The sequence below is a fragment of the Corvus hawaiiensis genome, chromosome 5, assembly GCF_020740725.1.
Source record: "Corvus hawaiiensis isolate bCorHaw1 chromosome 5, bCorHaw1.pri.cur, whole genome shotgun sequence".
NCBI classification, from domain to species: Eukaryota; Metazoa; Chordata; class Aves; order Passeriformes; family Corvidae; genus Corvus; species Corvus hawaiiensis.
Genome location: NC_063217.1, coordinates 46,522,036 through 46,549,353, shown reverse-complemented (window position 1 = coordinate 46,549,353; position 27,318 = coordinate 46,522,036). Strand labels below are relative to the sequence as shown.

General features: G+C 41.4%; 1 protein-coding gene across 4 annotated transcripts in view; it reads right to left on the bottom strand.

Annotated features, from left to right (window-relative positions):
• The window catches only part of CSGALNACT1 (chondroitin sulfate N-acetylgalactosaminyltransferase 1), a 44,641-nt gene continuing 17,323 nt past the window's right edge, over positions 1 to 27,318 (bottom strand). For 3 of the 4 annotated variants that reach the window (XM_048304789.1, XM_048304785.1, XM_048304788.1), the window contains 8 exons: positions 17,750 to 18,006; positions 14,093 to 15,014; positions 7,657 to 7,873; positions 6,367 to 6,468; positions 5,379 to 5,557; positions 4,940 to 5,034; positions 1,818 to 1,899; positions 1 to 1,466 (listed from right to left, as the gene is read on the bottom strand). In XM_048304789.1, coding sequence (XP_048160746.1) covers positions 1,183 to 1,466; positions 1,818 to 1,899; positions 4,940 to 5,034; positions 5,379 to 5,557; positions 6,367 to 6,468; positions 7,657 to 7,873; positions 14,093 to 14,726 — 1,593 coding nt within the window. In that variant the 5' untranslated portion in view covers positions 14,727 to 15,014; positions 17,750 to 18,006 and the 3' untranslated portion in view covers positions 1 to 1,182. Of the gene's footprint in view, positions 1,467 to 1,817; positions 1,900 to 4,939; positions 5,035 to 5,378; positions 5,558 to 6,366; positions 6,469 to 7,656; positions 7,874 to 14,092; positions 15,015 to 17,749; positions 18,100 to 27,318 lie in introns of those variants that run through there. The other variant, XM_048304786.1, reaches the window with a different exon arrangement.

The following is a 27,318-nucleotide window of genomic DNA, read 5'->3' as shown; positions in this document are numbered from 1 at the left end:
TCCATCACAAAAATTTATTTTGTTAATTACAAAAAGCTTTCTATACCCTGGCCAAGGCTCTGTATTTGGTTTAGAAGGAATACTTTGGTATGAAGTCAGAAAATGTTCATCACTGTTGGTATCTGGCATTCAGACTTTAAAGCCTCCTGCTAAATCAGTACTGCAAATTGATATGTATTTTCTTTTCTTCAGCATGATAAAGCTTCTGCCTTCCAGTGCCCAGGTTGTATAGAAAAATCACGTATCTGAACCCAGTTCCCATCCATAGGACCACAGATCTGCAGAGCATTTTCTAACCATTGGAAGGCTGTACTATTTCCTAGTAAGGCTAGAAGTAGAAAACCTGAAGTATGGCAAAAGAACTCCCAAGCCAAACAAATTTCACTTAAAAATAAATCTTGAGATACATACAGCATTCTAAAGCAGAAATACACCATCTGATTTACATGATACAGATGTGGCTCACTGCTTTTTGTTCACTGTCCACAGAGGAGAACAAACAGTATCTTCCAGCATTTTTCAACCATCACACTTGACCAGTAAGATTTTCTCTTTCTGAAATTTAGAAAGCATTTTCTGAGATACCTCTTTCTCTGGATGAACTGGGAATGCTGTGTTATTGCACTGCTGCTGTTTCCCCATCCCAGCCCCTTAAAGGAAAAGTATTTTGGGTCACTCCAGCTTTACCATCGTTAACAATCAGATGTCCTTCTCAGAGCAGGAGTCTGTACTTATTCAAAAATAGCCCTTTTTAGGTATGTCAAGTTAGATGTAGAAAATAACTCCTAATTATTGGCCCACCAAAAGATCAATCCTTTAAATAACTGTACACATCTTACAAACATTTCAAAGGAAAAGCACATCCATTTGTTAGTGTGAATACCACACTGGCCACATAATACCACATAATGTTCATTGTCTCTGTGACATGACCTTGAATCTCATCAAGTGTTCATGTCTTACCCAGAAGCAAGTGCTGAACAGTCAGGATAATGGAATACTTAAAAGTTCCATTAGAATAAAAACAAAAGTAGGGAGGACAAACACTTCCCCTCTTCTATTGCTGCCATTCTGCTGGAATCTCCATCCTCTTTCAGTCTCATTCCAAATGTTCTGGTTAAAAACTCTTTTCCAAAACACCCTACAGTCCAATTCAGAGGCTTTTTACCTCCCTTTCTGGATTCATGTCTTCTTACTGCTCAATTTCTGTCTATGCAGGTGTGTTTCAATCTCTTGCTTGAAAATAAGCATCCCAAGCTGGCCATGAGAAGCCTCATTCATGGCCTTGGACTGCATGCACATTTTGTACTGCTCTGGAGTCAGCTCGTCCAGACACTGCTTTTCGTGCCACAGATGGAAGAGACCCCTGACAGGCGTTCGGATCACCATGAGGTTGCTGTGAAGGTACTTGCGGTACAGATGCACATCTTCACCACCCCAGCCTTTAATGTCCAGGTCAAAGCCACCTGTCACAAACAAAATTCGAAATAAAACTAGAAATATATGTTAGCAAACTAGACGCTATAGCTGTTTTCTGGCTCCAGTCAGCTCTTTAAAACACACACACCTTCTGTGAACATCAAACTGCTCATCTTCAAATCTTTCACTACCAAACAAAAGTTGTATGTTTGTAATTTTGTTTGTAAGCAGTACTTAGATTCTGGTAACCTCTATGGCATCTAGGAAGAGCCTGAACATCTAACCACAGCACTGCTGCAAATTAGTGACATAGACATATTGGCAAAGGAAAGGGAGGCTGATCATAATTGTCTACATTTTAGCAAAAAGGCAAGTGTATTGGAGTGTATTTTTCTTACCTATGTTGATAAAATCAGATCTGTACTGGCAAGTCATCCCAAAACCAAAGTCTCTCCAAAATCCAGTTTCTTTTTTAATAATCTGCATGGAGGGAAAGGAATGTTTACATGGAAGCAGAAATGCTTTCAGAATGAGCATTCTGACCTGAATGTGGTCAGAAATAGGAGCAACTGCCCTTTTATTCTTCCCCATGTGAATTCATGGCCGGTCCTGAACTCGTTTTTGTAGATACATTGCATACATCTGTCCCCCCTCCCCCCGCAAACAGCTGTGTTCTTAGGTATCATAGATAAGCCCCTGATCCAGAACAATCAGGTTTTGCTCCACTCCTGCTGTTGTAGACCAAGTAGAACAATATCACACCTCTGGAGTTTGCTTCTTTGCAGGCAAAGCATCCTCCAAAATTGTTTCTGTGGAATTCAAACCCGATGTAAGAAACATATTGGTAAACCAGGGAAGCCAGACTCTGCTGTCAGAGCAGATGGTGGCATCTGCATTGTGGACCACAAGAGCTCTGGAAGAAAACAGTGGTTCTAATCTGATCACGCAACCAACAGCTTTTGACTACGTTAATTTTGAGTAACAAGAATAATTTTCCATTACAGAACTGCTACATCCAGCTAAAATTGAACTCCAGATATGTAAGGTGATAGATATATGTCTCATAAAAGCCTTTGTAAAAATGAATGGTCTGCCTTCCTGAGATGGACAATGAAAACATTATGTATTACAGGTAGAAAATCAGAGCACTAAGAAACCATGGCTATAATTTTGAAAAGCAGATATCCAAGTACAGATCTCTTAAGGTCATAATTCATGCATATGAGTGACCTAACCCAACCTGGTGAGACATCCAAGAGCTTCAAGAGGCTGGGACAGGCATTTAAATCCTCTGAGCAAGTCAGCAGTACTTCACACTCCTGAATGCCTGGTTAGAAACCTATCCCTTAGCAGCTGCTTTGGAAAATCTTGACTTCCCTTGTGACAGAATTTCAGAAGATGAGGAAAGAGAATTTCCATTTCTGGATTTACAAATCCCAGTATTTCCTTTATGAAGAAATGCTCTTCCAAAATTGTCTCTCCTGATTTCTTGTTCATGCCTCCCCTTTTTGTTCATAACTCTTGTCTCTTCAAATGTTTTTTATTTTACTGCTCACATTGTTATAGATATCATTTCTCATTTCTCCTTTCCTTGAAAAATCCAAGTCACTGCAGAAGCCAATTAAAAGGAAACAAGATTGTATCTGTCAGGTCTGCACTGTAACAAGAAGTCGCCATCATGATGCCCTTTCTCAGCAAGCTACTCGTGTATTAGCATTATTATTTTCCATTAGTGCAAGTGGCTGCTGCACAAATCAAATTCTATCAAAGATTTCTGAAGCCTTCTTTTTTTCTCCTCAGCAGCCCAAGTTCCAGGACGGAAAGCTAACACTGTCTTGTTTTATTGGCAGAGATCTGACCTTATGCCTGGCAACTAATGTGGGCTAAAAATATACATAAAAATGTGATTGGCTGTACTTCTTTAACTCAATAAGCTTTTCTGACATAAGCATCACATTTTATGATTCAAATATTAGCTATAAATACTTTCACAATCCTGACAATGTACTTTGTGGAATTTATGCTAGCTTGAGAGCTAAACTCTATTTCATTCCCTAAGCACAATGCTTACAACCTTGAGGATCCCTGACAGGCTCTGAGCAGAGAGAGAAAAGCTTATGTGAATCCCATGGTATGATCAGAACAAGTTTGTTCTGAGAAAAAAACGGTAGAAGGGATTTTCCAGACTCTTCAGTAAAAGGCTTTCTGGCTATGTCTCATAACACAGAGAGCAGCAGACAAAAAAATACTTCAGAATATTTTGGATGGACTTTTCAAACTCTCATTCTTCATTTTTATAGAGGAACTGTACAAGGTGGGGGGGGTAGTGATGACAGAAGACTGGACTCAGACCCCAAGGGATCTTTTTCAGTGGTGACTGTCCCTGGGCTCAGACCACCCCTAATTCCTACCTACCCAGAACAATAATAGAAGCTGGCATGCTCTGGGGACAGTGTCCAGCCTGGGACAGGATGAGCCCTAGTAAGTGCAATGCCTGGCAGTAAAAGAGGCAGATGTGGCAGGTTAGGACCTGGCCCGGAGGAACTGAATGAAGCTGCATAGCTGGCTTACGTTTCAATTTGAAAATTCAGCCACTTAGCAGCACTAGTGGGCAGAGGACTGTGACCCACTGACTCTGGAGAGAAGCAAGACTCCCTTCTATCAGGCCTTTAAGTTCAACAACAGTGCAACACCAGAGCACAAGGGAATGGAGAACAGTGTCTGCAGCAGTACCAAGCAATGGCTCGGTCACTAACATTCATGTGAATCTCTCGTCTGTGTGCTCTTTCTTCCTCACAACAGCTCCCTCCTCATCAAGGAAACTCATACATGTCTTAATCATATGCCTTATGGCAATGTTGTTAAAAATAATGCTTTGTTTTCACACCAAAAATAAGCAGGTGAGATGGAAATCAATGCAGCTGTGCTGTGTTGTATCAGTGCCAGATTAAAGTGACAGCTCCAAGCCTGTGATTTGACTCTGAGACACTTCAGAAACACATTGTCTGCTCACAGGCAGTTTAATCATGAGCTGTGGGATGGGAAAGGCCACTGTAAGGTGTTCAAATAAGTGGGGGAATAACTGTGATGGCCCCCGGAATTCTTTTTTCACTGACTGATCTGAGGACAGGTCTGCTTTTTCTAAATGTCAGTTTTTCAAATGGAAATAGTATTCAGTGCAAGGAAGAAATCAGAGCAAGTCAAGGACTGTCACTCCAAGATAGCACACCATGGAGGAATTGTTCACTAGCTAGGAAATACCTTCTAGCAGAGAACCCAAAATGTTTTAAATTTTTAGTTTCCATGTAAAAACTTCAAAAAGGTTTAAAATAAATGGCACCAAGACACTTCCCAGTGAAACATACCTGCAGAACTCACAGTAAGGTGAGTGTTGTAGTTAATTTTGTCTGTGCGGTGGTCACTGTGCACAAGGAATAGGGAAATGCTATCCAAGAGCACAAGTACCTTTAAAAAATGCTTTGTTAAATAAAAGCAGGCATTCAGAGAAGCATGTACTTACCAGCTGCTGTTCTAAAGACGGGATGGAATCATGGTCACCATAAATTATACTGGGATTATACTGGCTGAAGAGAACAGGATAAAATACCTTCTTCCCTGGAAATGACAATGGGTTATTTTCTTTACTGTATAAAACACACTTGTCTCTTACAAGATGCAATCCAGGCTTGAGCAAATCCAGACAAAGTCACACAAATTTTCCATTGAGCCTATGTTCTTTCCACAAGAATGTTAATGCAAGGATATAATTAATAAAAAGATCCTGTTCCAGAAAGCATAGGTGCTGAAGGCAAGAGATTATTCACAGTGGGAGCAGGAACTGTTAACAACTGATTTGCAGTAGCTTCATTACCAATTCAAAGGCAAGCATACTGTGGTGAGGAATTTTACATAACAGGTAGAACCCGTTGAAAGATAATGTACTTCATGAGAAGCAGTACCTGGCTGTGTGTTCAATCTACAGGAGTTCAAGAATTCGGCTGTGAAGTATATGTCCACATCGCAAAAAAAGAGAACAACATTGTTTCCTTTCCAAAATCGAGCACCAACATCTAATCCTTTGCCCCTGGAAAATTCTTCATTCAACTGGATGAAGGTAAAGTTCTTGAAGTTGGCTGACCTAGAAGGAAAATATTCAGCAACTTCCTCTGTCCATCCAGCTCTTAATATAAATCAGGGGTGGGAACCCCATATGAAAGAATTAACCTAGAAATCTGTAATATCACAGTTCTGAGAGCAGCTGGAGGGAAGAGATGTCCTGTTTGACTCTTAAGGAGATTTCCACTATGTCTATCTACGTTCAGAGCTTGACATGAGTACTCACACACTACCATTCCTGTCACAGACTTTCTTTGGGCAGGTCTCACAAAAATCCCAACAAGTCTTAGATTAACAAAAGTATCTTCAGTATGCAAATTTCAATTACCTGTGGTCACATTACTGTATCTATACAAGGGTGCTCTTCCTACACAGAGAAGACAAGCAAAAGGCTGCAGTGCCACATGATCTTGACAAACACAGCTATGTAAACAAACTCAACAGAATAGAACTGGCCAAAAGTATCCAGATCCTTTATGCTCTACTGAAATTGTCTCCACCTGCCTTTGGAAGTCAGCCTTCGGTCCTAACAGCTAAAGCCACTTTCAAAGAACTAAAGAGTTACCACTGGGGGGGGGGGGAGGGGGAGGAAAAAAGGAAAAAAGCAGTTGCACTGAGGTAAATTCAGTTAAAATCTGCTCTGCAGTTCACAAAACCGCAGATATGGGACTCTATGGGTAACACCATTTTTATTTGATACAAAAAGAGAGCTATTTTCTGCAATGCACTTTGGAACCTTTTGGCACAACTATGAGTTTTGAGCTACCAAGTCTCCACTTCACATAGGATCACTGTGTATGAACAGCACATACCAGATGTTCAGTTACTTACTTAGAGGTATTTTCAAGTATCGATTTGACTTCATTCATTTGTTCCTTTCCAAAGTAAACTACAGTGAGGTGAATTCTCCCATCCTGCTGAATGCCCACTTCCCTGGAGAACAGAGATAGATTTGTGACTTATCCCAGAAGTTAGCTTCCTTCAATATAGCCTACAGCAGCTGGGGAAGGCAGAGTAGGGTGAACCTCAGAGGCATTCCTGGGGACATGATTTACTGACAGACATCCTTGTCCTGACAAAGCAGCTCATTGTCTCTCTTAGAAGGGACAGAAGTCTATCTTTCAGCCAGATTAGGTACAAGCTCTCTAAGCAGCATTTCTTATATTAATAGGACACTATTAAAAGAGGCCATCCTGCCCCAGGAAGAATGATCAGGCAGGCAATAACTTCAGCACTTAGGAGAATATGAGAAGAGGTATTTTTATAATACCCTACCTCATAATCTTGAGTTTTTGTAACAGATGTTCCAGAGTTCAGATCTTTGGCATTTACTAAAACCTAAGTATCAACCAAAAATCAAACACGTAGCCCAAGGGTAAGACCAATTTGAACAAACGCTAGAATCATGCCTCACTTGCACGAAGTTTAGTCAGCAAGAGTTCATCTATAATCAGCAGAGAGATCAGCATGACCAGAGGGCGATTTCTCCCAGTCTAAAACAAGATAATCAGAATACTAATCAGAAGACTAATTTAGACAAGGAGCCTATTTTTAGATGGCTGTAATTAGACAAAACAGATCCCATTGTAAGAGTCAGTATCTGTTGATAACATGGTCTTTTCTGGGCAGCTATTTAAAGTTACATCTCAATTAATTTCTCCCTCTGAACATCATCTCTGTGCTGAAAAATAAAAGTTTAAGAGTAACTATGCTGAAAGTTCAAATACATTTCCTTCTTGCCTTTTGTTGCGTTAATACTTTATCTAATGGAGCCTGGCAAAGTGTCTTGGAGCACTGATTCCCCTTTTCCTCAGAAATGCTCCTTTGCAACCACTGCATGAAATTCTCACGTTGCCACAACTGTATGTGCCAAACAAACAGAATGAGACTCTTAAGTCAGGTACATACAAATCAGAAACCCTGATGACTGCAATATAATTGCCTTTACTGCTAATCACAATGCATTAAGCAACCAAATGCCTTTCAGTAATCTCAAAAATCACTTAGTGGCACAACGAACCGTTAGGTAAAAGTAGCAGTGAGTGAGGTCTTGATAACTCCTAAAAGTGCATCTTACTTTCCAAGTAAGAAAAAGTAAAGGCAGCATTGAAGGAAACCCACCTGAAATTCTGCATGAATTGCCGAAATTTGCTGGCTCTCTTGGCCAACGGCACAATGACATTAATAAGTGTGTCGGCCATATTGACATTTTCATTTTTCACTTTCATAACAGGACCAAATGGCCGGAATAAAACAATCTTCTTGAACTGATGTTTTGCATCTCCTTTGAAAGTCAGCTCATACAATGTGCCTTTATTTTTTTCTGTGCGGTAGATCCCTGCATGCAAACAAAATGAAGAGATTTTTGGATTAAAGCTGGGCTCCTGGGGGAAAAAAAAGGATAAAGTCTTCATGTGCTACACCTAAACTGAAAATGCAGCAATGAGGCAATGAAATATTTACTTTTAAACCAATACACAGTCCACCATCGTTCAGAGGAGGCCACCGCTCTGGCAGGGACACAGCCCTGGATTACAGGAGCTGTTTGGTATTCTTGCAGGCACATTCCAAGCCTTGGCTGAGTTACAAACCCCTGAAGGTTACCAACTGCACACACTCAGTATAACCCAGCAGACATACTGTCCTTATTTTCCAGACAGCTCCAATTGCCCACTGCAGACAAGCATGGTAATGGGATGCAGAAGGACTGCAAAGGCAGTCTGCCTCTCTGCAACAGGAGGGATTAGGCCATCTCCCAGAAAAGCAATTTCTTGATGAGCACTAGGAGGTTCTCTGGAAAGTCCCCTAATAAAACTATGCAACCAGGCCCCAGAAGCCATTGACTTCACCCACTGCCAGTCAGGACAAAACTCTCCTGTTACTCAACTCTCAAGAGACTGCTATTTCTCTTTGTGAATGCCCACTCCTGGTCAAGTAATGGTCTGCAAGGATGACACTACAGTTTGTCAGAGGCTAGACCAGGATACTTAATTCATACAAGCATGTATTTATTTCCTATATGGAAGGAACTTTTAACATACTTGATGGGTGAAATTGGTCTGGTTCATGCTGAGGGCCAGCATGAACTATAAAAGCCTTGATAGTGCCCCACGGAAATACTATAATATCTTAAATCAAGTTCACAAAAAGGCTGTAGATTTTCCTCACTCTAAATGATACTTCAGTTCCTACAGTGTATACTGAAATAAAGCTTTTTCACTGGCAGATCCATTAGGTTTAAGAAAGAAAAATTAATGCTAATTCTCACTACTGACTAAGCCACTGAAAACATCTTAACAACTTAATCAGTACAAGAGGATAATTGCAATGCCTTCCATCTCTTGCAGAAGTTAAAGAGACAAGCACAAATGTCTGGAAAAAAAACTCCTCCTCTTGACTTGTTTTTCTTTTCTCTTTTCTTATCTTTTTTTTTTTTCTTCCATCTGGCTAGGAAGCATATCTTCTTCTGGTTATGAAAAACAAGACCAAAATAAGGCTTCTTTTTTTTTTTTTAAATCTTGGTTGTTCCCTGATGTGTAACATTGCTGGGCATCTGACCCATAGACTGTCAGCTCTCTCTCTATTTCTCATGAAGGTCTGGGTCTAAGTTTGCTTCAAAGAGCAAAGTGACATAATATCTTCATCTTGTATTTCAGCTCTTACATTGGTATAATCAAAAGACTAATGAGGTGTGATTTTATCTGGATCGAGTTCTGTGGACTGTCTTATCTTCACTATCATTCTCTAAGTGTTTTATTCTTAATGAACACTTCAGTTGGTTAATAATATATGCCGATTTACTGAGCTGTTACTCATTTCTTGTTTTATTTTTAATATAAGCTGATTCAACAAATGCTCCAATCCTCCTTCTAGCATAGCAAATGAATCTAGGGAGATAGCACTACAATCATTCTTGTAGTGCTAATCTTTCAAAGTTGTGCCTTTGACTCCTCCTAGCTTTTTTCATAGTCTGCCCAAGCTGCAGACCATCAACTACATCTGTTTCTGAACGGGAGATCATCTAAATAGTGACCTAATACTCCCTTGGTTTCATCCTCCTGGTGGCCAGAGAATACAAATCTGGGACTTTGAATTCTGTTCACCCATTTATTCTTACAGAAAGCCTGCTAATGATCCAAGTGCATTGTTGGGTGCACTCATTTGCTCAGGCAGTTTTTGAACACAGGTTTTACTAAGGAAGTTTGTGTTTGAAAGGTTAAGGCAACCTTTTGACATTCAGCTAAAAAAACCTCTAAATTAAATCTGATCTGCATTTTCTTTAGAGAGAAACTGATAGGACTGTTTCACGTTTGACATAGTGTACTGTCATTTTTAAGAATAACAAACATCTAAATTAAATTAACAAATTTAATAGTACCTACCACACAACATCTCAGTCTTTGCTTTTATATTCTCTTCTACCTACCCCAGCCAAGAAACAATGACCCCACAAATACTACTTCCCTGGAGAGATGTACTACACAATAAAGGAAACCTTGCCAAATAAGAAGTACCTTAAAAGAAGAATGCAAGTTGTGACCTGACTGGGGTCCCTCCTAGGGCTATATACACAGAGGCTGCTTCTGAGTCTGTAGTTTTGTTCTTGTTCAGTACTGCTACTATGTCTGAAAACAAGTAGCTTAGGTGAAGGCAAGGTTTCTTTGTGCAACATGGTAATCCAAGAATTCATAATCCTAGCGTTTTATACTGAAGAGAACTGTATGCAACTTTAATGCCTCTAATTAAATATGGCTATTCTTCATGCATATTTAAACTATTTGTTTTCCATTTTTAAGCATCTTCTTTCCTTTTTTAAGTATCTTCTTTTTAGAAGCAGGGAACAAAGTGACTTTCCCAAGGGCAGGCAGTGAGCCTTGGAAATGAGTCTGAATGTCCTGAGTCACTCTGGCGACTCACCCAGCAGAACATCCTGCCTTTTACAAAATTTTTCCATTTCCAAAGGCTCTACTTGGTGCCACCAGGACTTTCTACGTGATTCAGGAAGATGTGTCAAACAGCCTCAATTCCAAGATAAAACTATGAGGAGAGGAAAAAAGTAGTCTCAAAAGAGTAAACAAAAAAACCTTTTCCATAAAAGATTGCTCCTGAAATGAAAGCCTTGGAAAGGCTAGAGATAGATAAAAGAAGGTTATTGATCATCTATTGCTTCCATTACAGCAGATATAGTTCAGAATATGCACCATTCCTTTCAGAGGCAGGGAGAAAAGTCAAAGCCTTTGGAAACCCAATGTAAAAAAGTAAACAGGAGCTCTGTGTCAGCAGACAGAATGGCGCTAAAATAAAGGTAAAGAACAAGCGAGAAGCAAAAATGGCATGGGCTCAAGAATTGAGTAAAGAGCAGTAAGTCTCCAGTCTTCAGAGCAGCAATTCCCAGGACTCTCTACAGAGATGGAAAATACCTGATGTCTATTCAGCAGGGCAGGCAAACAAACGTCATGTATATGGATCTACATAAAATGTGTAACTAGCAAACAGCCATGCATTCTTAACAAAATGCTGTTGAGTGGATGACAATTTTAGCCTCAGTTCACAGACTACAGGCTTCAAGTCTTCCACTGTCACTAGAAACGCTCCCTGGACTCATGCTCATTAGTTCCCTTCTGTTAGATGATGTAGGAGCCACTATGAGGATTTATCAGGATTCACTGTCCCCATTTTAACTCAGTATTACAATGGTCTTCCCACTCAACATGCAGTAAAATACAGCATCTTATCCTTTGATGAAAAGCATCTTTCCTTCTTTGCAATAAGCTTCCACAGCAAAACTCCATCAGATAGCCCACCACCAGTAGCTTCCCATTTGAGAAAGCAAAGCTACTCCTTTTTTCATTTGCCTCTGAGACCTTGATTAAAATTCCAGTCACTAGACAGCCACATACTTCAAGTAGGAAAACTTATGATCCAACATATTTGAAGGTGTTATGCCAGGGCATTTTTTAAGCAATCCAGGGGTTTTCTGGAACTGTTCATATTAGGAAGGAATATGTCCAGGCAGTGATTCCATTCACTTATGGAACACACTACTCAGGCTTGTCAAGAGTCTCCAAATTATTATCTCTATCTGTGAGAAAATGAATGACTCCCAGATCTATTTGGCTGCTATTTACATAAATTAATGACCAGACCTGTTATCCTGCTTTCTGAGCAACTGGCTTTCTACTGGAAACAGAGCAGTCCTTTGCCTGTTATAATACACAGAAATTTCTGATTTTTTTCCATGCTGTTTCTTACTGACTCCCCTTGGCAGAAAGCTAGTGAACTTGTTACATAAGTGGGAGGAGTAAGGGGGAGAGGGGAGCATTACAGCAGCTGAACAGCCCAAGTGCCTCTCTCAAGAGAGAAGCTAAGCAGAGCAGCAGCCAGATGGATACATCTCGAGCTCCAGGGAGAAGGTGTGGCTCTCTTGGTTTTGATTAAAGGGGGGGGGGGTGGGGGGGGGTGGAATGGAAAGTTCCACTACGTGTCAGCTATTACTCTGGAAGGAGAACTGAGAATCCTATCCACATTTCATGTAACAGCAAATCTGCTGAGAAGGAGTTTAACTCAGATGTAGGGTACTAGGGTCATAGTCTAATTCCCACGCACAAGTCCTTCTGTCTAGAAACTGAAGAGATGCAACACTAATGTCAAGATATCCCAGCCACGGAGACAAAATATTTCTCCTTAAATGCAAGAAGTGTTTAAAGAAACATTTTCCCTCTGCAAAGACAAGAATAAATGCACAAAATAAAAAAAAAGGAAGAGAAACAGACCCCAACTGAGTTTATTGCCACACACCATCACCCTGCCTATTGGAATATGCTAGCAGTGAACTAGTACTGAAAAAGTGATAGCAGGTACCAGATGTGATCCACAAGAAAAGAAAAATCCACCCAGGAGGTCAAAGAAAACAAGATTATTGTGCGCAACTCTATGTTCTAGCAAGACTCAGGATCAGCAACACTCTTGAGAAAAGCTGGTGTCAAAGGCATTGCTGAATAGAGGAAAAACAAGGACACAAATCCCACATACTGACAGCACCAGCTCAGATTTTAAATCCTGTCTCTGACCCTGATTACCTGATTTTCATTTCAGCACATCTCTCCATCTGATCAACCTTAAGATGAGGGTGGTAGCCTCACATTTAACATAAGAGAGGCACACAGTTTTTGTGTGCTGTTATTGCTAAAGCAGCTGGAAAACACTTAGAGGGTTCAGTGGTATTACTTTCAGTAGAGATCTGGGCCACGTCTCCCAGAAATCTCCAGCTGCCCATGGCAGTTCTAGAAATTGAAAATAGCTGGCTTGGTGGCTGGGTAAATGCACTCATGGTTGCTGTGTTGCTGATTACACTAAGTTGCCAGAAGCTGACATAGAATGCAGCTTATTACTAACTTGTTGTGTAGGCAGTGGCACCTGCAGAGCACTGTTTCCAAAAGCAGTTCAGAGTCCAAACTATACTTGAAATGCAGAACTGGAACAGAAAACTCAGTTCTCCCTACACATACTGAAGTTACACAGAGCAATGGATTTGTCCTTTCACTGGCAGTCTTTGCCATTCTTGGGAGAATGAAAGATGGGGAAAAAGAGAATGACAAGAAGTGACAGAAACCTCCAAAGGAATTTGGCAGGAAAATTTTCTATGAAGTCTCTTTGTTTCCAGCCCCAATACATGGATCCCTGCATTTGCAAACAAATCAGTGTGTGCTGATGAATGAGAATGAGAATTTATTTCCTTGCACCTACAGAAGCAAGGACCTGCCCCACAGGGGGAGGACACAAGGAAGGTTTCTTGAGGTCAGACTGAGCTGCACACAGGGCTCCAGTTTCTTGAGCTCCAAGTCACATGAAGGGCTTCCTCCCTCTGGAGTATTTCACCATGGTATGTGAAAGCCAGCAAGACCATTATAATGTGCATGAAGAACCTGCACAGAACCAGCACTAGCATGCATCTCTTCCCCACACCTTTCTGCACTTGTTCCCCAAGCACAGCACTGGTATCCAGTCAAAGACCCTTGATTGTGCATAAAGGCAGGCTCACAGCTTAATGGATATAAAGTAAAGTGTGGCAAGAAAAATCTCCTATCTCCTCACCCTCTCGCATGGAAGAGCTGGTGCCAAACAGTCATACACCTATAATAAACTGTGGAAACATATTTTGAAAAGATAAACTGAACAACAAACAGGAAGGAGGAGAATGGCAGCATGGATTTGAACTGCAGTTGTCAATGTTAACACTGGAAATAGATCTGGGATTGCAGCCTGGTCAGTCACTCCTTGCTTAGTCAGTTCTGAGGCAAGCGCATGACTAGAGAGCTGTGAGCGCACATTGGTGTCACTGCAGGAGACTGGCAGGCTTTGTTGTCACTAAGTCCTATTCCCCAGGAAAACTGCCATTTTGCAATTGTGCCCGAGACAGCATCGCTAGGTCACAGCACTAACACCATCCCAGACATCTGTGCTCTGACACAGCTCCCATCTCCCTCAGCAACTCATTCACACCAGAACTCCGCCCCAGCACCGTGTGGACCTTCTAGCCTGCTCTCTGCATACGAACCTTCAACGAAGTCGGAGGCTGTGTATACGTGGGGTTTTGCTTTACTGACCCCATCTGGCTTGTTCAAGCTCCCGACTGCTAACTCGATCACCTCTATCAACTCGTCTCGCTTGTCCTTCCTTACAGGTTTCTCCTCTGGGTGCCGTGTCAGCCCTGTCTCCAGCTGGTACACCTTCTGGAGGGTGAAGCTCTCAAAGGGCACTGCCGCGTACTCTGTGGACAGCTTAACACCGCTGTGCACCTCTGCTTTGTCTACCTGGGAACGGAGGAAAGCCAACAGGTTGGCCTGGGCCTTCTCCGGCTTACTGTGGTCAAGCTGAATGTCCAAGGAGTCTGGGTACTGGTTCTGCATGTTCTTAAGCTGCTCGGTCCTGCCCTGGAGCTCAGCCTTCAACTGGGCAATTTGTTTCTTCAAGCTGATGATGTAATTGCGGTGTTGCTCTTCTCGCTCTTGCAGAATGGCTTCATATCCCTCCTTCGCAGTCGGACTGTGCACCCTGGGCAAGGCAAGCTGCTGGTTGTCACCCTTGGGTGTGCAAGCCAACATATAAACAATAGACATTGAGCAACAGGCCACCACCAGCAGGCCTACAAGTCGGGGAAGAAACAGAATAAATCCTCGTCTAAGCATCATATCTCAAAAAGCAGAGTTTAACCTCACACATGCAACAGTTCTTATATCCATGCAGTGCCACAGAGGCCTCTGGTCTTGGAGTACTCTTACACAGATGCATGTATGTGCAGGAACTGGTTTGTCAGCTCTCTTGAAATGTGTGCTCTGCCTCTATATGGAGCTCTCTCTGGTGTGCACCCAGCAGGACCAAAAGACAAGCTGTGAAGCAGACAGGACACCTCCTGATCCTCATGGCAACATCTATGTTGCTGCAATGCGATCAGATGGTGGCTGATGGAGCCTGAGGACCTGAAAGATAAATGACAAAGACAGCCAAGTTAGAATTTGGTCATCCAGTTCAGACCATTTAGAGTGTTCTAAGAATTTACCTTGTTTCTTAGCTGCTCTAGCCGATCTCAAAGCTGTGAAGTGCTTGGGCTAAGACCCAAAAGATGCCAAGATCCTTATGCAGAAAATCCGGTATGCATCCATTTAGTTGTTAATAACATGACTTGGCCCATTGCACTAGTCCAGACCTCAAAGACTGCCACACTTCAGAATTACTAAGAAGTGTCTAGTGGTCAGATGCTAAGGTGCTCAGTTCATCCAAGCAATGATGGGCTGTCTTGGTTTGAAAGACAGGTGTCTGCTAAGGAAGGCAGAAGCCTCCCTTGGAATGGCAGATGCAACCCCCTTCCCTCCGAGTTATTATAATTTTGAAATCAAGGGCTTTTAGGCAAAGATATGGGAAATAGGAATAACAGTTCTTTACTATAATATATATAACCAGTCAAACAAACAGCAATAACTACGGCAGTAACAGCAAACAATCACAAACCCAGTCCCAGCCCTCTCGGCTGTCGGGCCCTTTCCCCTCGGGTGCAGTTCCGCTCGCAGCCGGCAGGGGCGCTGGCGGCTCCCGGTGAGCAGGGCAGGTGCGATGGTTCCCCCGCGGCTGCAGGGGGCGCTCCGGAGCGAGCTCGGGAAACCCGCGGCTCTGGTGGCCTGGGATCCCGGGAAGGGATGGGACAAAGGTTTCACAAATGCCTGGGCAGCTGATCCCGGTGTCCCAGCAGGACCCTCGGGAGCAGCAAACTGGAACAGCAGGGATGAGCAAAAAATGCCAGGTGGTAGACGAGATGTATCGAACTCCAGAGCTGTAGCGGAACCCCCAGACGTCTGGGCAGGCAGGGGGTGCGGAGCTGCAGGCTAGCGAAGGCTCAGAGCAGTGGCAAAGGAACGGCGGGGGCAGAGCAGCCGCGGCCCGGCTCCCAGCAGGGTAGGGAAAGGCGGGCTCAGGATCCCAGGGTTTTCCCCTGAGGCACCCGAGCAGATGTTGAAAAAGAAGCCCCTCTTTTAATGAGGTAGGGTGTTAAATAGGGTCCCAGTGCAACGGCCGTTCCAGCGAGCAAGCTCCACTCACAGTAGAAGGAAGGCAGTGGAAGACAGAACCCCACCGTGGTGATGAATTCTCCCCACAGCACCCACAGCTTCTCTCCCCTTAGAAAGGCGAGAGCACAAGAGTTGTAGGGGCTCCACCCAACCCCTTTTCCCCAGTCCAAATCTCGCGGCATCTCTGCCCTACACGAGAAAACCCCATGTAAAAGAAAGTAGCCAGCTGGACCCCTCCCCCGAGGTGTGGCCAGGTCTTTTCTCTGTCTTAAGTATCCAGTCATTATTGTTTCGTAGCAACACAATGGGGAAAAATTCCTTAAGAGGGAAAAAAAAAAAAAAAAAGAGAGAACTCCTAAAATCCCAACATGGGCCTTCAAGAGTTCTCAAATCTTGGAGTGCTCACTCAAGTTTTGAAAGGACGGCACTCAGTCCCACAGCTACCACATATATCTTAGTTTCCAGGCATGTTTTTCCAAAACACTAGGTGATGAATATGGTCCATTTGAATATAAGAAGCCTGACCTGGAGCAGAAATTTGATAACCAGAAAACTAAAAACTGTTATCAAGACCAGTTACTGCAACTATCATTGTTTGACATATCCTACCAGATGCTTCCATGAAAACCAAATAACCAGGAAGAGGACATTTTTGAGAAACACTCAGACCAATTTTACTCAAAATCAGCAGAAGCTTTGTTGCAATTTTGAAGGCTGCCATCACTGCACAGTATTTTAACATCTCAAGACCCTCTTCTGTTTCTCGTAACACTATGAAAAGCTGTGCAAAAATGTATAGTACTACTGTACTTTCCAGTCTGCCTAGGACTGTAGACCACAGAGAAGGTGGAACTGGGAACATTATAATTTTTAATAAAACTTCTTCAAGTATATATAGAAGAGCAAAAAAAAAATTAGATGATTGAAATTGAATATTGACCTAGCTATAAGCTACATTAAAACAATTGTGCTGAGAACATTACCAGAGGGATTTTCAAAATCCCTTGGATTTGGCCCAAACCCATGCTGGTGCAAGGAACCTCATCATTTACTCAGCTGACTGTATACTTAGGGCAAGGCTGAGTAACATCCTAGATTACACATTGTTAGACACAAACACAATCAAATTAATCCCTTGATTCTCTTCCCTTGGATGCATACATGACATTATGACACTCTTGACAGAGTCACAGTCCTTTTAGGCATGCATCCTTGCTGTCACACCCTTAAGTAAAAACAGTTTAACTAAGAATAAGACTTTCAGAGTTATTTTCAGTTATTTCTAGTCTCGAGTCAAAGTCTTATGTAGGACCTTTTATAAACTGCTCTGTGGCTTTCCACCCTCTGTCTTGATTTACTATTACTCCATATGCAGAAGTTATGCAGAGATATTTCTGATGTTTGGACTGTTATTATTATTTTATCAGTTTGCAGAGCTTCTGGGAAAAAACCCTACTCTGAGCAGGAATTGAGGGGGCTAGAATGAGTCATAAAAATAGTACTGTATTTTTTTCAAAGTAATGCTAAATTACTTTTATAGCATTTATAGGATTCTCCAGAAAATGTCAGCATTTTTGAAGGAAGAATTGCTGATTTTCAAGAAAATATTTAAGCAGCATGAGAAAAGGACAGGATGAAGTTGGTGCTCTTACCTTTTTGATGTGATCTTCTCTTTGGAACATCTTGGTCTGCTACAGCTTCTGCTCAGCTTGCCAAAATCATCGCCTGTTTATCTCCCTTCTTATGCCCTTTCCAGAAAATGCGTGTACTATGAAAAGCGCTGTCAACCTCAGAACACCTCTTCATTGCTTTCACATTTGTCAGCTGCCTACATCTTCAGTCTGTCTCTCGTGTGGTGAAAGGCTGTAGTGGAGACGCTTCCTATGGATGCACTAAAAAAGTTGGCCTCCTGCAATGTAAAGGAGCTTGTCAAAGCAGGGAAAATTAATCTGGGCATTTCTAACTGTACAACAGATCTGGCTAGAAGACTGCAAGAAGGTAGTGTGCAGGGAGACAGGGTCAGGAAGTGGTGAGATGTAGTACATAAAACACTGCTGTGCTTGTATGCTTCCCTTCACACAATTAGTCCATTGACTGAATTGGCAGAAGCTGAACATCAGTGAAAGGATTAGTTGTGCTAACATGGTATAAACTGAAATTACATCTCAATGGCTTAGATAAACACACTGTTTCATTTCTATAAGCAGCAACAGATTTGAGTTTTGGGCAAAGAGCTCTTCAAATGTTGACCTTAGAATATGTGTCTATATAGATAGCTATCTTCACTAAAACATAGTATGTCTATCTTCAGGGTACTATTTCTTTTCTATATAGTTTTCTGGTTTGAAATCTCCGCCATCAAAGATACATCTTTATAAAGACTTTAGGACAGTAAATTAACAGAGCTACTTTGTCCTTTGAAACAGCATTTTCATAGTAAGGAATTGAGACCATGGGGACTTTAACCTTCTTCACAGGGATTTTACCATCATGACTGGAGGCATCCTGACAAGAAGCTTTCATTGCTTGCCCTCTGGAACTGTCATATTAAATTGTACTGGTAGCTTCAGTGGCATTGCCTTACAGTGACTGACATTTAAATATACAGCTGTTACTGTACTACTATCTCATGGGCATGCTTGTGAAAGCAGTCCCAATTCAGGTCAGTGCCAAAAAAAGCAGATTACTTTAAATCAACACCAAAGGTGGTCACAGCTGAGGCATCTCAGCTGCACAGACAAGTACCAGAAAGCCAGGGATGGTAACTCCTCCTAACAACCATTCTGATTTCACCAGATCAACACAGTTTCACACCAACTGAGATGAAGAGAAGACAAACTGAAGTGTCAGGTTTTTTTCCAGGAACTGACAAAAACACCTCTGTATTTCACAGCCAGCTGCATCAAGTAGTATTAGTCTCTTTGCAAAGCGAAGCTGTAACAAATATGCAGTGATTAGTCTGGTGGCTGAGGAAAAGGACATTAATTCTAAAATAACCTTCATTTGTGAAAACATCTTCAACCTCAGCTCAACCTGTTAGCCTAGCCAGAGGTCAGCCCAGCTCACAGAGGTGCTTTTCACTTGCTTTCAAGGAGCCTGGGCCCAAAAAATGAACTAAACACAGAAACAGATTCTGTCATCACTCTAAGCACTCTGTAAACATTTCTTCACAGTGGAGGGTGTTGCACCCAATCACAGGGAGTGGCAAAAACCAGAAAGTTGGTTGGTTTGAAATGTCAGATGGTATGCACCCATCACCGTTTCTCACCAACATATGAATTTTTATTGGACTGTAGAGATATAGGAAATTCATCTCTGCACAGAAATTGCAATGTATTCCAAGTCTGAAATTTTGTCTCTCAAAAACCACACTGAGAATTTGTGCAGGAGAAAGGGACTTAAACCAAAGTATCTCTGGATATATATCTCCCTTCTGAGCTCCACAATTTCTGCACCCCTTATGTTGAGGACAGAAACAAATAGCAAAAGCACAGTGATATTTGCAGAGGCAGTGATCTCTCAACACATGTGGCATGAGCAATGCCAAATAATTCCATGTTTTTAAGTACTTTCTGCCACAGCTTCTTATTGTAGGTGTAACTCAGACTGGCAACTCCCATTTTAGCTCACAAAACTTTGAAATTCCTTTTCTTTTCTTTTTTTTCTTTCCTCAATAGAGGCAGTAAGTGGCAGAAGCTGCAATTAGGTTTTGCGTAGGTGTTTGGAACATCTTCATTGAATAGCAGCACATGTCACAGTGAGATTTCACTAGAGTCATATTAATCTCTGAAATGAGCTGTGGGGAGGAGGAAACAGATGTTTCACCCAGACTTTAAGTGCCTTACAAAAATAGACAAAGACATTCTGCAGCCACTTGTAATTTGCCTTGAACTTCTTAATTACAGGGAGTGTGCATAGCACTGCAGACATATTAGTCTGCTTTAAATGTTAGGAACAAGACTTTCCCCCCCTTAGCTTCTCAACAGAAATCCAAGACACTCAGCAGAATAGGACATCACAGGGATTAAAATTTAGTCTCACACAACAATTTATGCACTTTATGCAAAAATTAATTATATTTCTCCTTATGGCCAGATCATGATTTCTCAACTACTTCTCAGCCCAGTTCATCTGCTCAGGGCTGAATTAAACAAAAGGCTGAATAAAGAAAAAAACATCTCTGATAAACTGACTGGGTGCACCTTCTTAACCTTCATGTATTGTCCCCTGTTAAAAATTCCACTACTCTCTCTTGGGTTGACACTCACACATCCCAAACAAACAACTCAAAGTCCTAACATCTGGTTTTTAATCTTCAACCCAAATAAAGGATTAGTAAGAAATAGTATCCCGAATGAAAATGTTAAATGCTAATACTTGAAGACAGTAGACAACTTACTGTAAAACTCTTCATTTCCTAATCTTTGATTCCAGAGTAATCGTCAACAGAAAATCTTACTTACACTGTCACGTGTTCTCTCAGAAAGTCTAAATATTTACCCTGCCCACAGAAAGACAGTTACACTGTTCCCCTTTGTAAATAACATTTACAGTCTGATCATCTTGCAAATAGGTTACAACTGTTAGAAGCTGACTTCAAAACAAGAAACCCTCAAAACTTTAACAGTCCTGGAAATACTGTATTTTCCTCTTGTAAGGGAACTGAGAAGTAGCTGCTTCATTCAAGAAGCAGTTTACCTTCAAGGTACTGCTATAGACTTGTCACTCTGAAAGCTACAAAACCAAAGCAGAAGTCCTAACTTTTGCCTTTGTTAATATCTGGACCCCACTTCTGCTAATTTAATTTGGCTCCTCTTATCAAGGTAAAGCAGTAACTTTATCTGCCATGCCACTTCAGCTGAGTTCTGAGGTCAGTGTGTTCTTGTGTTAGACCATCCACTTACATGTGGTCTCAGTGCTCATGAAGGCAACTTTCCCAAAGACAGTCCAGAACAGAAATCAAGATTACTCTGAAAGCCTTCTGCTGTCATATGCAGTAAACATGCCAGAGTTGTTTCAACTTTTACAGTAGCTGTTATTACTATTACAGTAGACAGCCAGTAATAATTATTTCTTCTACAGTATCATTATTTCTGTTTTAAATAAAGCACTCAAAGGGAGTATTGAGGTGCCTTTGTCCTCCCAGTGCATACTCATTCTGTGTGTGGGCTTATCAACATACACATACAAGAGCGGACGTGCCATTGCTTTCCTTTCTCCACTGTTAATCAAACTAGTTTTAAAGTTAAAAAACCACAGAGCTTAAACAGTAATTAAGTTCTAACTACATCTGAAAAGAACCAATGTAACAGCTAAAATTATCTCCACACACCAATAACATCATTTTTTCTGATAAAAACCCCATTTCTTCAAGTTACTGCAACAACACTCCTAAAACTGCTTTCTCTGCCCCCGAACAATGTTATCTGTGTAAGACTTGGCAGTTTTCTGCAGATAAATAACCAGCCATTGCAGAGGTCTGTAGTAGGAATGCTATTTTTTGTATGAGATACTCAGATTTCCACGTTACAACCAAAATACACCACCCTTCTCTGCTAAACACACTGATCTATAGGTGTGTAACCCACACATCCTCGGTACGGTTATTAGCTGGGCGTTCTATACGGCACTTCCAAAAGCCTTCACAGGACTTCCCTGTGAGTTTCCACCACTCTGTCTCTCCTCCAATAAGGACATGACAGATCCATGCCTTGTCAGGCTCCAAAGAGAAAATGCAGAGAAGAGATGACAAACATGCAGTGCTGCTGCAGAGATGCTGTGACTCACAAAGACCATCTCCATGTTACTGCAAGAAAGAAGTGACAAGGCTTTTCTCTAAAGGTCCATTTCTCATGGCCTGGAGTTTTAGGAACTCAGTTGCTCCAAAAATATTTAGAACTTTGCTAAAATGGAGACAAAAAATACGCATTTGAGTTGAGCTGTGTCTCGGTTTTGAAAGACAGGTGTCTGCTAAGGAAGGCAGAGGCCCCCCTTGAAGTGGCAGATATAACCCCTTTTCCCTCCAAGTTATTATATTTTGAAATCAAGGGCCTTTAGGCAAAGATGTGGGAAATAGGAATAACAGTTCTTTACTCTATATATATATATATGTATATAACCAGTCAAACAAAACAACAACAACTATGGCAGTAACAGCAATCACAAACCCAGTCCCAGCCTTCTCGGCTGTCAGGCCCTTTCCCCTCGGGTGCAGTTCCGCTCGCAGCCGGCAGGGGCGCTGGCGGCTCCCGGTGAGCAGGGCAGGTGCGATGGTTCCCCCGCGGCTGCAGGGGGCGCTCCGGAGCGAGCTCGGGAAACCCGCGGCTCTGGTGCCCTGGGATCCCGGGAAGGGATGGAACAAAGGCTTCACAAACCGCTGGGCAGCCGATCCCGGACTCTCAGGAACAGCAGGCTGGAATGGCAGGGACGAACGCAAATCCCGGGTGGCAGACGAGATGTATCCAGATGGGAAAAACCACGGAGGCCCAGGCAGGCAGGGCGAGCAGGGCTACAGCGTAGCGAAAACTCGAAGCAGCAGCGGGGCAGGGCAGCCACAGCTCGGTCTCCAGCAGGGCAGGGAAAGCGGCTTTTGGGGTCCCGGCGTTGCTTCCAGCAGGAAGAAAGAACGGCCAAAAAGAAAGCAGCAGCAGCTCCTTTCTCTGCAGCTTCTCTCTCCGGACGCTCAGAGCGAACTGTCCCCACACCCAGGTGTAGACAAAAGAGTAGCCAGGCCCGCCCCACTCCCCTTTTTGTCTTTCTTAAGTACAGCTATTTGTCCCCTAGCAACATGCATATGGGAGAAAATTCCTTTAACAGGAAAACCTAAGACTAAACTAAAACCCCAACATGCTGGAATTCAGTCTGGTCTTTTAGGAGAAAATTAGCAAACCATCATAGTTTCCAGAACTAAAAATTAATGGTAGGGCTGGACAGCTCAGATGTCCAACTTAGCTGGAAGACTAGCATCTTCTGAACATGACCGTCACTTTAATTTCAATTAGGTGAGAACCATCTCAGTTTTGTAGATATATAAAAGAGGAGCATTTTTCTCTAACCACATGATGCTGCAAGAGCCCTATACAACATTTAATACAGCAGCATGCTGGACACAGTTTCTTTTTGCAGGAAATTAGCTAACAAAACAAGGACAAGCTACAGCCAGGGAACAGCAGAATGATACTACTCTAATTTACTTCATTTTAAGATCTAATTCATCAATTTCTCTGCATGTAGAGAGCTTCCAGAAAGACTAACTCAGCTTTAACATAACACCAATCTATACCAGCTTCTGAAATATCTCAGAATCAGCGTAATAAGAGAGATAAAACACAAAATCCTTTCGTGTTTCCTGATTAAAATAAATAATGGGATGAATTTTGCTTATCCGTTACCCTGGACCTGGGAAAAATGCTGTTATTTCACTTTGAAATGTTTACACATGCACTCTCAGTGGTTTACACAAGCAAAAGAAAACTGACTGCCACCACAGGAATGAACAGTCATTCCTTTTAAGAACAAAGATGACCGCAGCTTTATGAAAGAAACTCAAGTAGCAGCAGCAAGGCCTGCAACATTGAAGGGATCTACACCTATGTGGGGATGCTCTGTGAATGCTTGTTGGTTTAGACCCATCTCTTCATGACTGTTACTTAAAACTTTTTCTTGTACAAAGTAAACACTAATGTCACTTTATGCCAGGAACCCCGAGGATTCTGCCAGATGTACGTCCCACAGTACCACAGCCAGACTTTCAGTGAAATCTGAAGCCCAGTGTATGCACACCAGTGATGTAGGTCATGAAACATGGAAGGTTTAGCACCTGTCTAATTAAGCAAGAGAGTAAATTACCCACTGATAAAAATGCACAAACACAGATGACTAAGTTGTGTTCAGAAACAGGAAAGCCTAGCTAGGCTGAGCTGCAGGTGGAAAGTAGTTTGTGTGTTTTCCAGTATTTAACTAGGACTTCTTTAGTCATGGCTTAAAACCTCTCATACGTTTAGCTACCAGTCCAGCCCTTCAGCTACAAGTGCACAGTGCAATGAAAGCCCCCTCCTTTGAGAAAAGCTGTGAGGTGATATAATACAGTAACTGTGACTGAAGGTATCTATCCTATCAAAGTCCCTGTAAAGTAGCAATAGAGTTTTAAGATGTTTGAACAATCCAGCCTGACCTGGAGATTATGTCTTCCTCTCCTTGCCAGAAATCCCTGGTACAGCCCGAATGCTCTGTACCAAACTAGATGTGGACTTGAACTTCATTAACTCCTGTAGAGTTGGAAGTGGGAGAGGTTTCCTCCTTCCTGAGTCCAGCATGTGGGAACTGAGAAGAGACATCTTGCTCCCACAAGTCTAATGTTATATACTTACAGTAATGCAGAGTCCTAGATTTTGATCTCCTTGTACTCGAAATGAAATTTTCTGGGTAGTGTGGCATCAATACAGGGCTTCAAATAAAATAATTAAGAGCAAAGGGGACAACAGAAAAAAACATTTTGGTAGTCAAGGTGTTAAGAATTAGGTAGGTTATCTAGGCTGAGCAAGAATTAGCAGGATAGGGACTAATTTTGCTGACCAAGATTACTTTTCATCTGTGGTTTACATTACAGAAGAAAATCAAGTTTCAGACTACAAACTCATAATTAGGAAGCCAGAAAGCAACTGCAACCTGGTTCCTTACTAGACAAGCTACCCAAGCTCTGCATAGAACACCAATACATGCAGCATTAACAGCTCTCATAGCTCACATACCAACCACCAAGCTCCACTGATCTGCATTTCTCTGTCAGTCTGGTCTGTACTGATCGACAGGAAGAGGCCACGCCCCTGATTCAGCCCCCATTTCCTTCCTCCTCCAGGTTAGTGCTTACTCGGAAACAACATGCCACAAGGTCTCATTTAGTTTATCACCACTGTTTTGATACGTGGTTTTGGTCAAAGACCCAGCATTTCCTTGATATACCAGGAAACAATCTCTTAGCAATTGTTTGAAAAGCCCAAGCTCTTTCAGTTGTTTCAGTAAAACAGTTTTTCTGTTTCTAGAAAAAGTTTCCAAATATATTTTTCATTTTTTTATTTGGGGCTCACATAATACTTGAATCTCACTGACTTCACCTTCATCATTAAATTAGCCAATTCTTTTCTCTGGGAACTTGAAAAGATAAATCACAGCAGAGTCTCTGCAGAAAAGGTCTAGGCAGAGATGAAAAGAAAGGAAGACTTTTTATATTTAATATTATACAGTCTTCTATCCACTTGACCATGAAATTCTTCTTACAAAAAGGAATGAATAAAACCCCCAAAACTGAGGACAGCCAAGAATTAAAGAACTATCTTGCAAAACACGCCTATCTACAAACTTTCATTCAGGTCAATTGATTTCAACAGAATGAAGATTTTTATCTTTTTATGATATTTTATCACTGATATAGATTTATTTTTAAATAAAATATTTCAATAGGCTGAGAATGCCTACTTCATTTTAACTTAACAAATCACAGTGCTTCAAATTTCCACTTCCTGTCAGGTTTTGTATCTTTGAAGGTGTCAGAATGCACACAGGTCCACAGAAAACTGCTTTTGGTCAAATGGCTATAAGAAAAAAATAGTCTTTTAATTTTATGAAAAATGGCATCACATTTCTATATCCTTTAGTTAAGTAAACCAAGCCACATTTTCAAGTGTTGAGACATCTGCTCACAGTTACTTTGGTTAAGTTTTTATCTCTGATCCTCAAATCATATTGAAAATTGAATATATCTTTCAATTTCTTTATAAGATACCTCAATTCAAACAAGCAGTCTGATATTCTTTTTTACAGCTCTCTAATATACCAAATTACAGCCATAAACAAAATTTCTCATTGGTCCTTAAGAAATTTCAGTTCCCTCATTGACTCTATTGGTATCTGGGATTAGAAGTGTAGTTTTTTTAATTGCAGTCATTGCATATTGTCAATAGCTCTTAAAACCCAGTCATTCAGCTAGAAACACGTTAAATGTTAACAGTTCACACAAGAGGCATCCTGGTTCTCTAACACTGAGCTGATTGATGATGTAAGTAAAGCCCATTTCCCTTACCAGCAAAAGCTATCCTTTTTTCTCCCTTTTGTTAAACAGGAGAAGTTCACCCTGCAGTCAGGTCAGCATTTCCTGAAAAGTTCCAAAGAGCCTATCCCTTGAAAGAACTTCAGGCTTCAATCAGAAGCAAAAACATTTCATGTGAAGTTATGAAATAGCGCACACAAATACGATCTTACGCTAACATTTTTCCTCATTGTACCACAAAAGTATCTGACTTGGTTTGATGTAACTTTGTATCAAAGTTGATGCAAACACAATTTTTTTTTTTTAAGGATAGTTATTTTTTTTTTTAAGAAAACAGTTTTCTGCTTATCCTTGTTCTTTAGGTGCAATGTTTTTCAGAAAAGAGGAATAGGAAAAAAAGTGTAATCTCTTAGCCTACCAGAATACTTGAAGAAAAGAAATATCCTTATAAGATGAAGCTTCATGCTACTGAGTCTTTGTTTCTCTCCACATGGAAACCCGTCTGCAAATGACAGCATTATTTTTATTTTAACAAAGATTGGCTAGGATGTGTGCTGGCACAGCTGTGTAAGCTAATGAAACAGAAAGAATAAATTGCTGCTGTGCCTTTACAGTTTTCTCCCTTTCCCTCCTTTTAACACTGTTTTCTGTAGAATATTAAAATCATACCATTTTCAGCAACAACTTATGGCAGCTTAACTCAGTTTAACTCCTTACATCTCCACTACTTTCTTTCCTTGTGTTGTTCTATTATCATGGAACAAAGGTTCAACAAGGGCTACTAGAAACAGCAGTGAAATATATCACTACAAATATTAGTTGCTAAAAGAAAAATCGTTCTCCTATGGATGTGAAAGCATATCCTTTTCCTAACTGCAGTCAAACTAACAGGCAGAGTTTTCCAGGACTGGCATCTTAAGGACAAATGTCAAGAGAATTTAACAACTTTTTGTCTAAAAGAGGAAGGAAAGTAACTGTTGGTGGAACATGTTAGTTGGAAAACAGCAGCCAAAAATTCCTACAGGAAAGAATGAGCTATGAGCAAAATGGTGTCAGCATGTGGATGTGGACCATGTGATAAAAAGCGAATCATACCTGGTTTAAACAAAACTCACATAGAGGGAGAATTTTTAAATACTAGGTTAGTGCATGCACAGAGGATTTTGGTGATTTAAT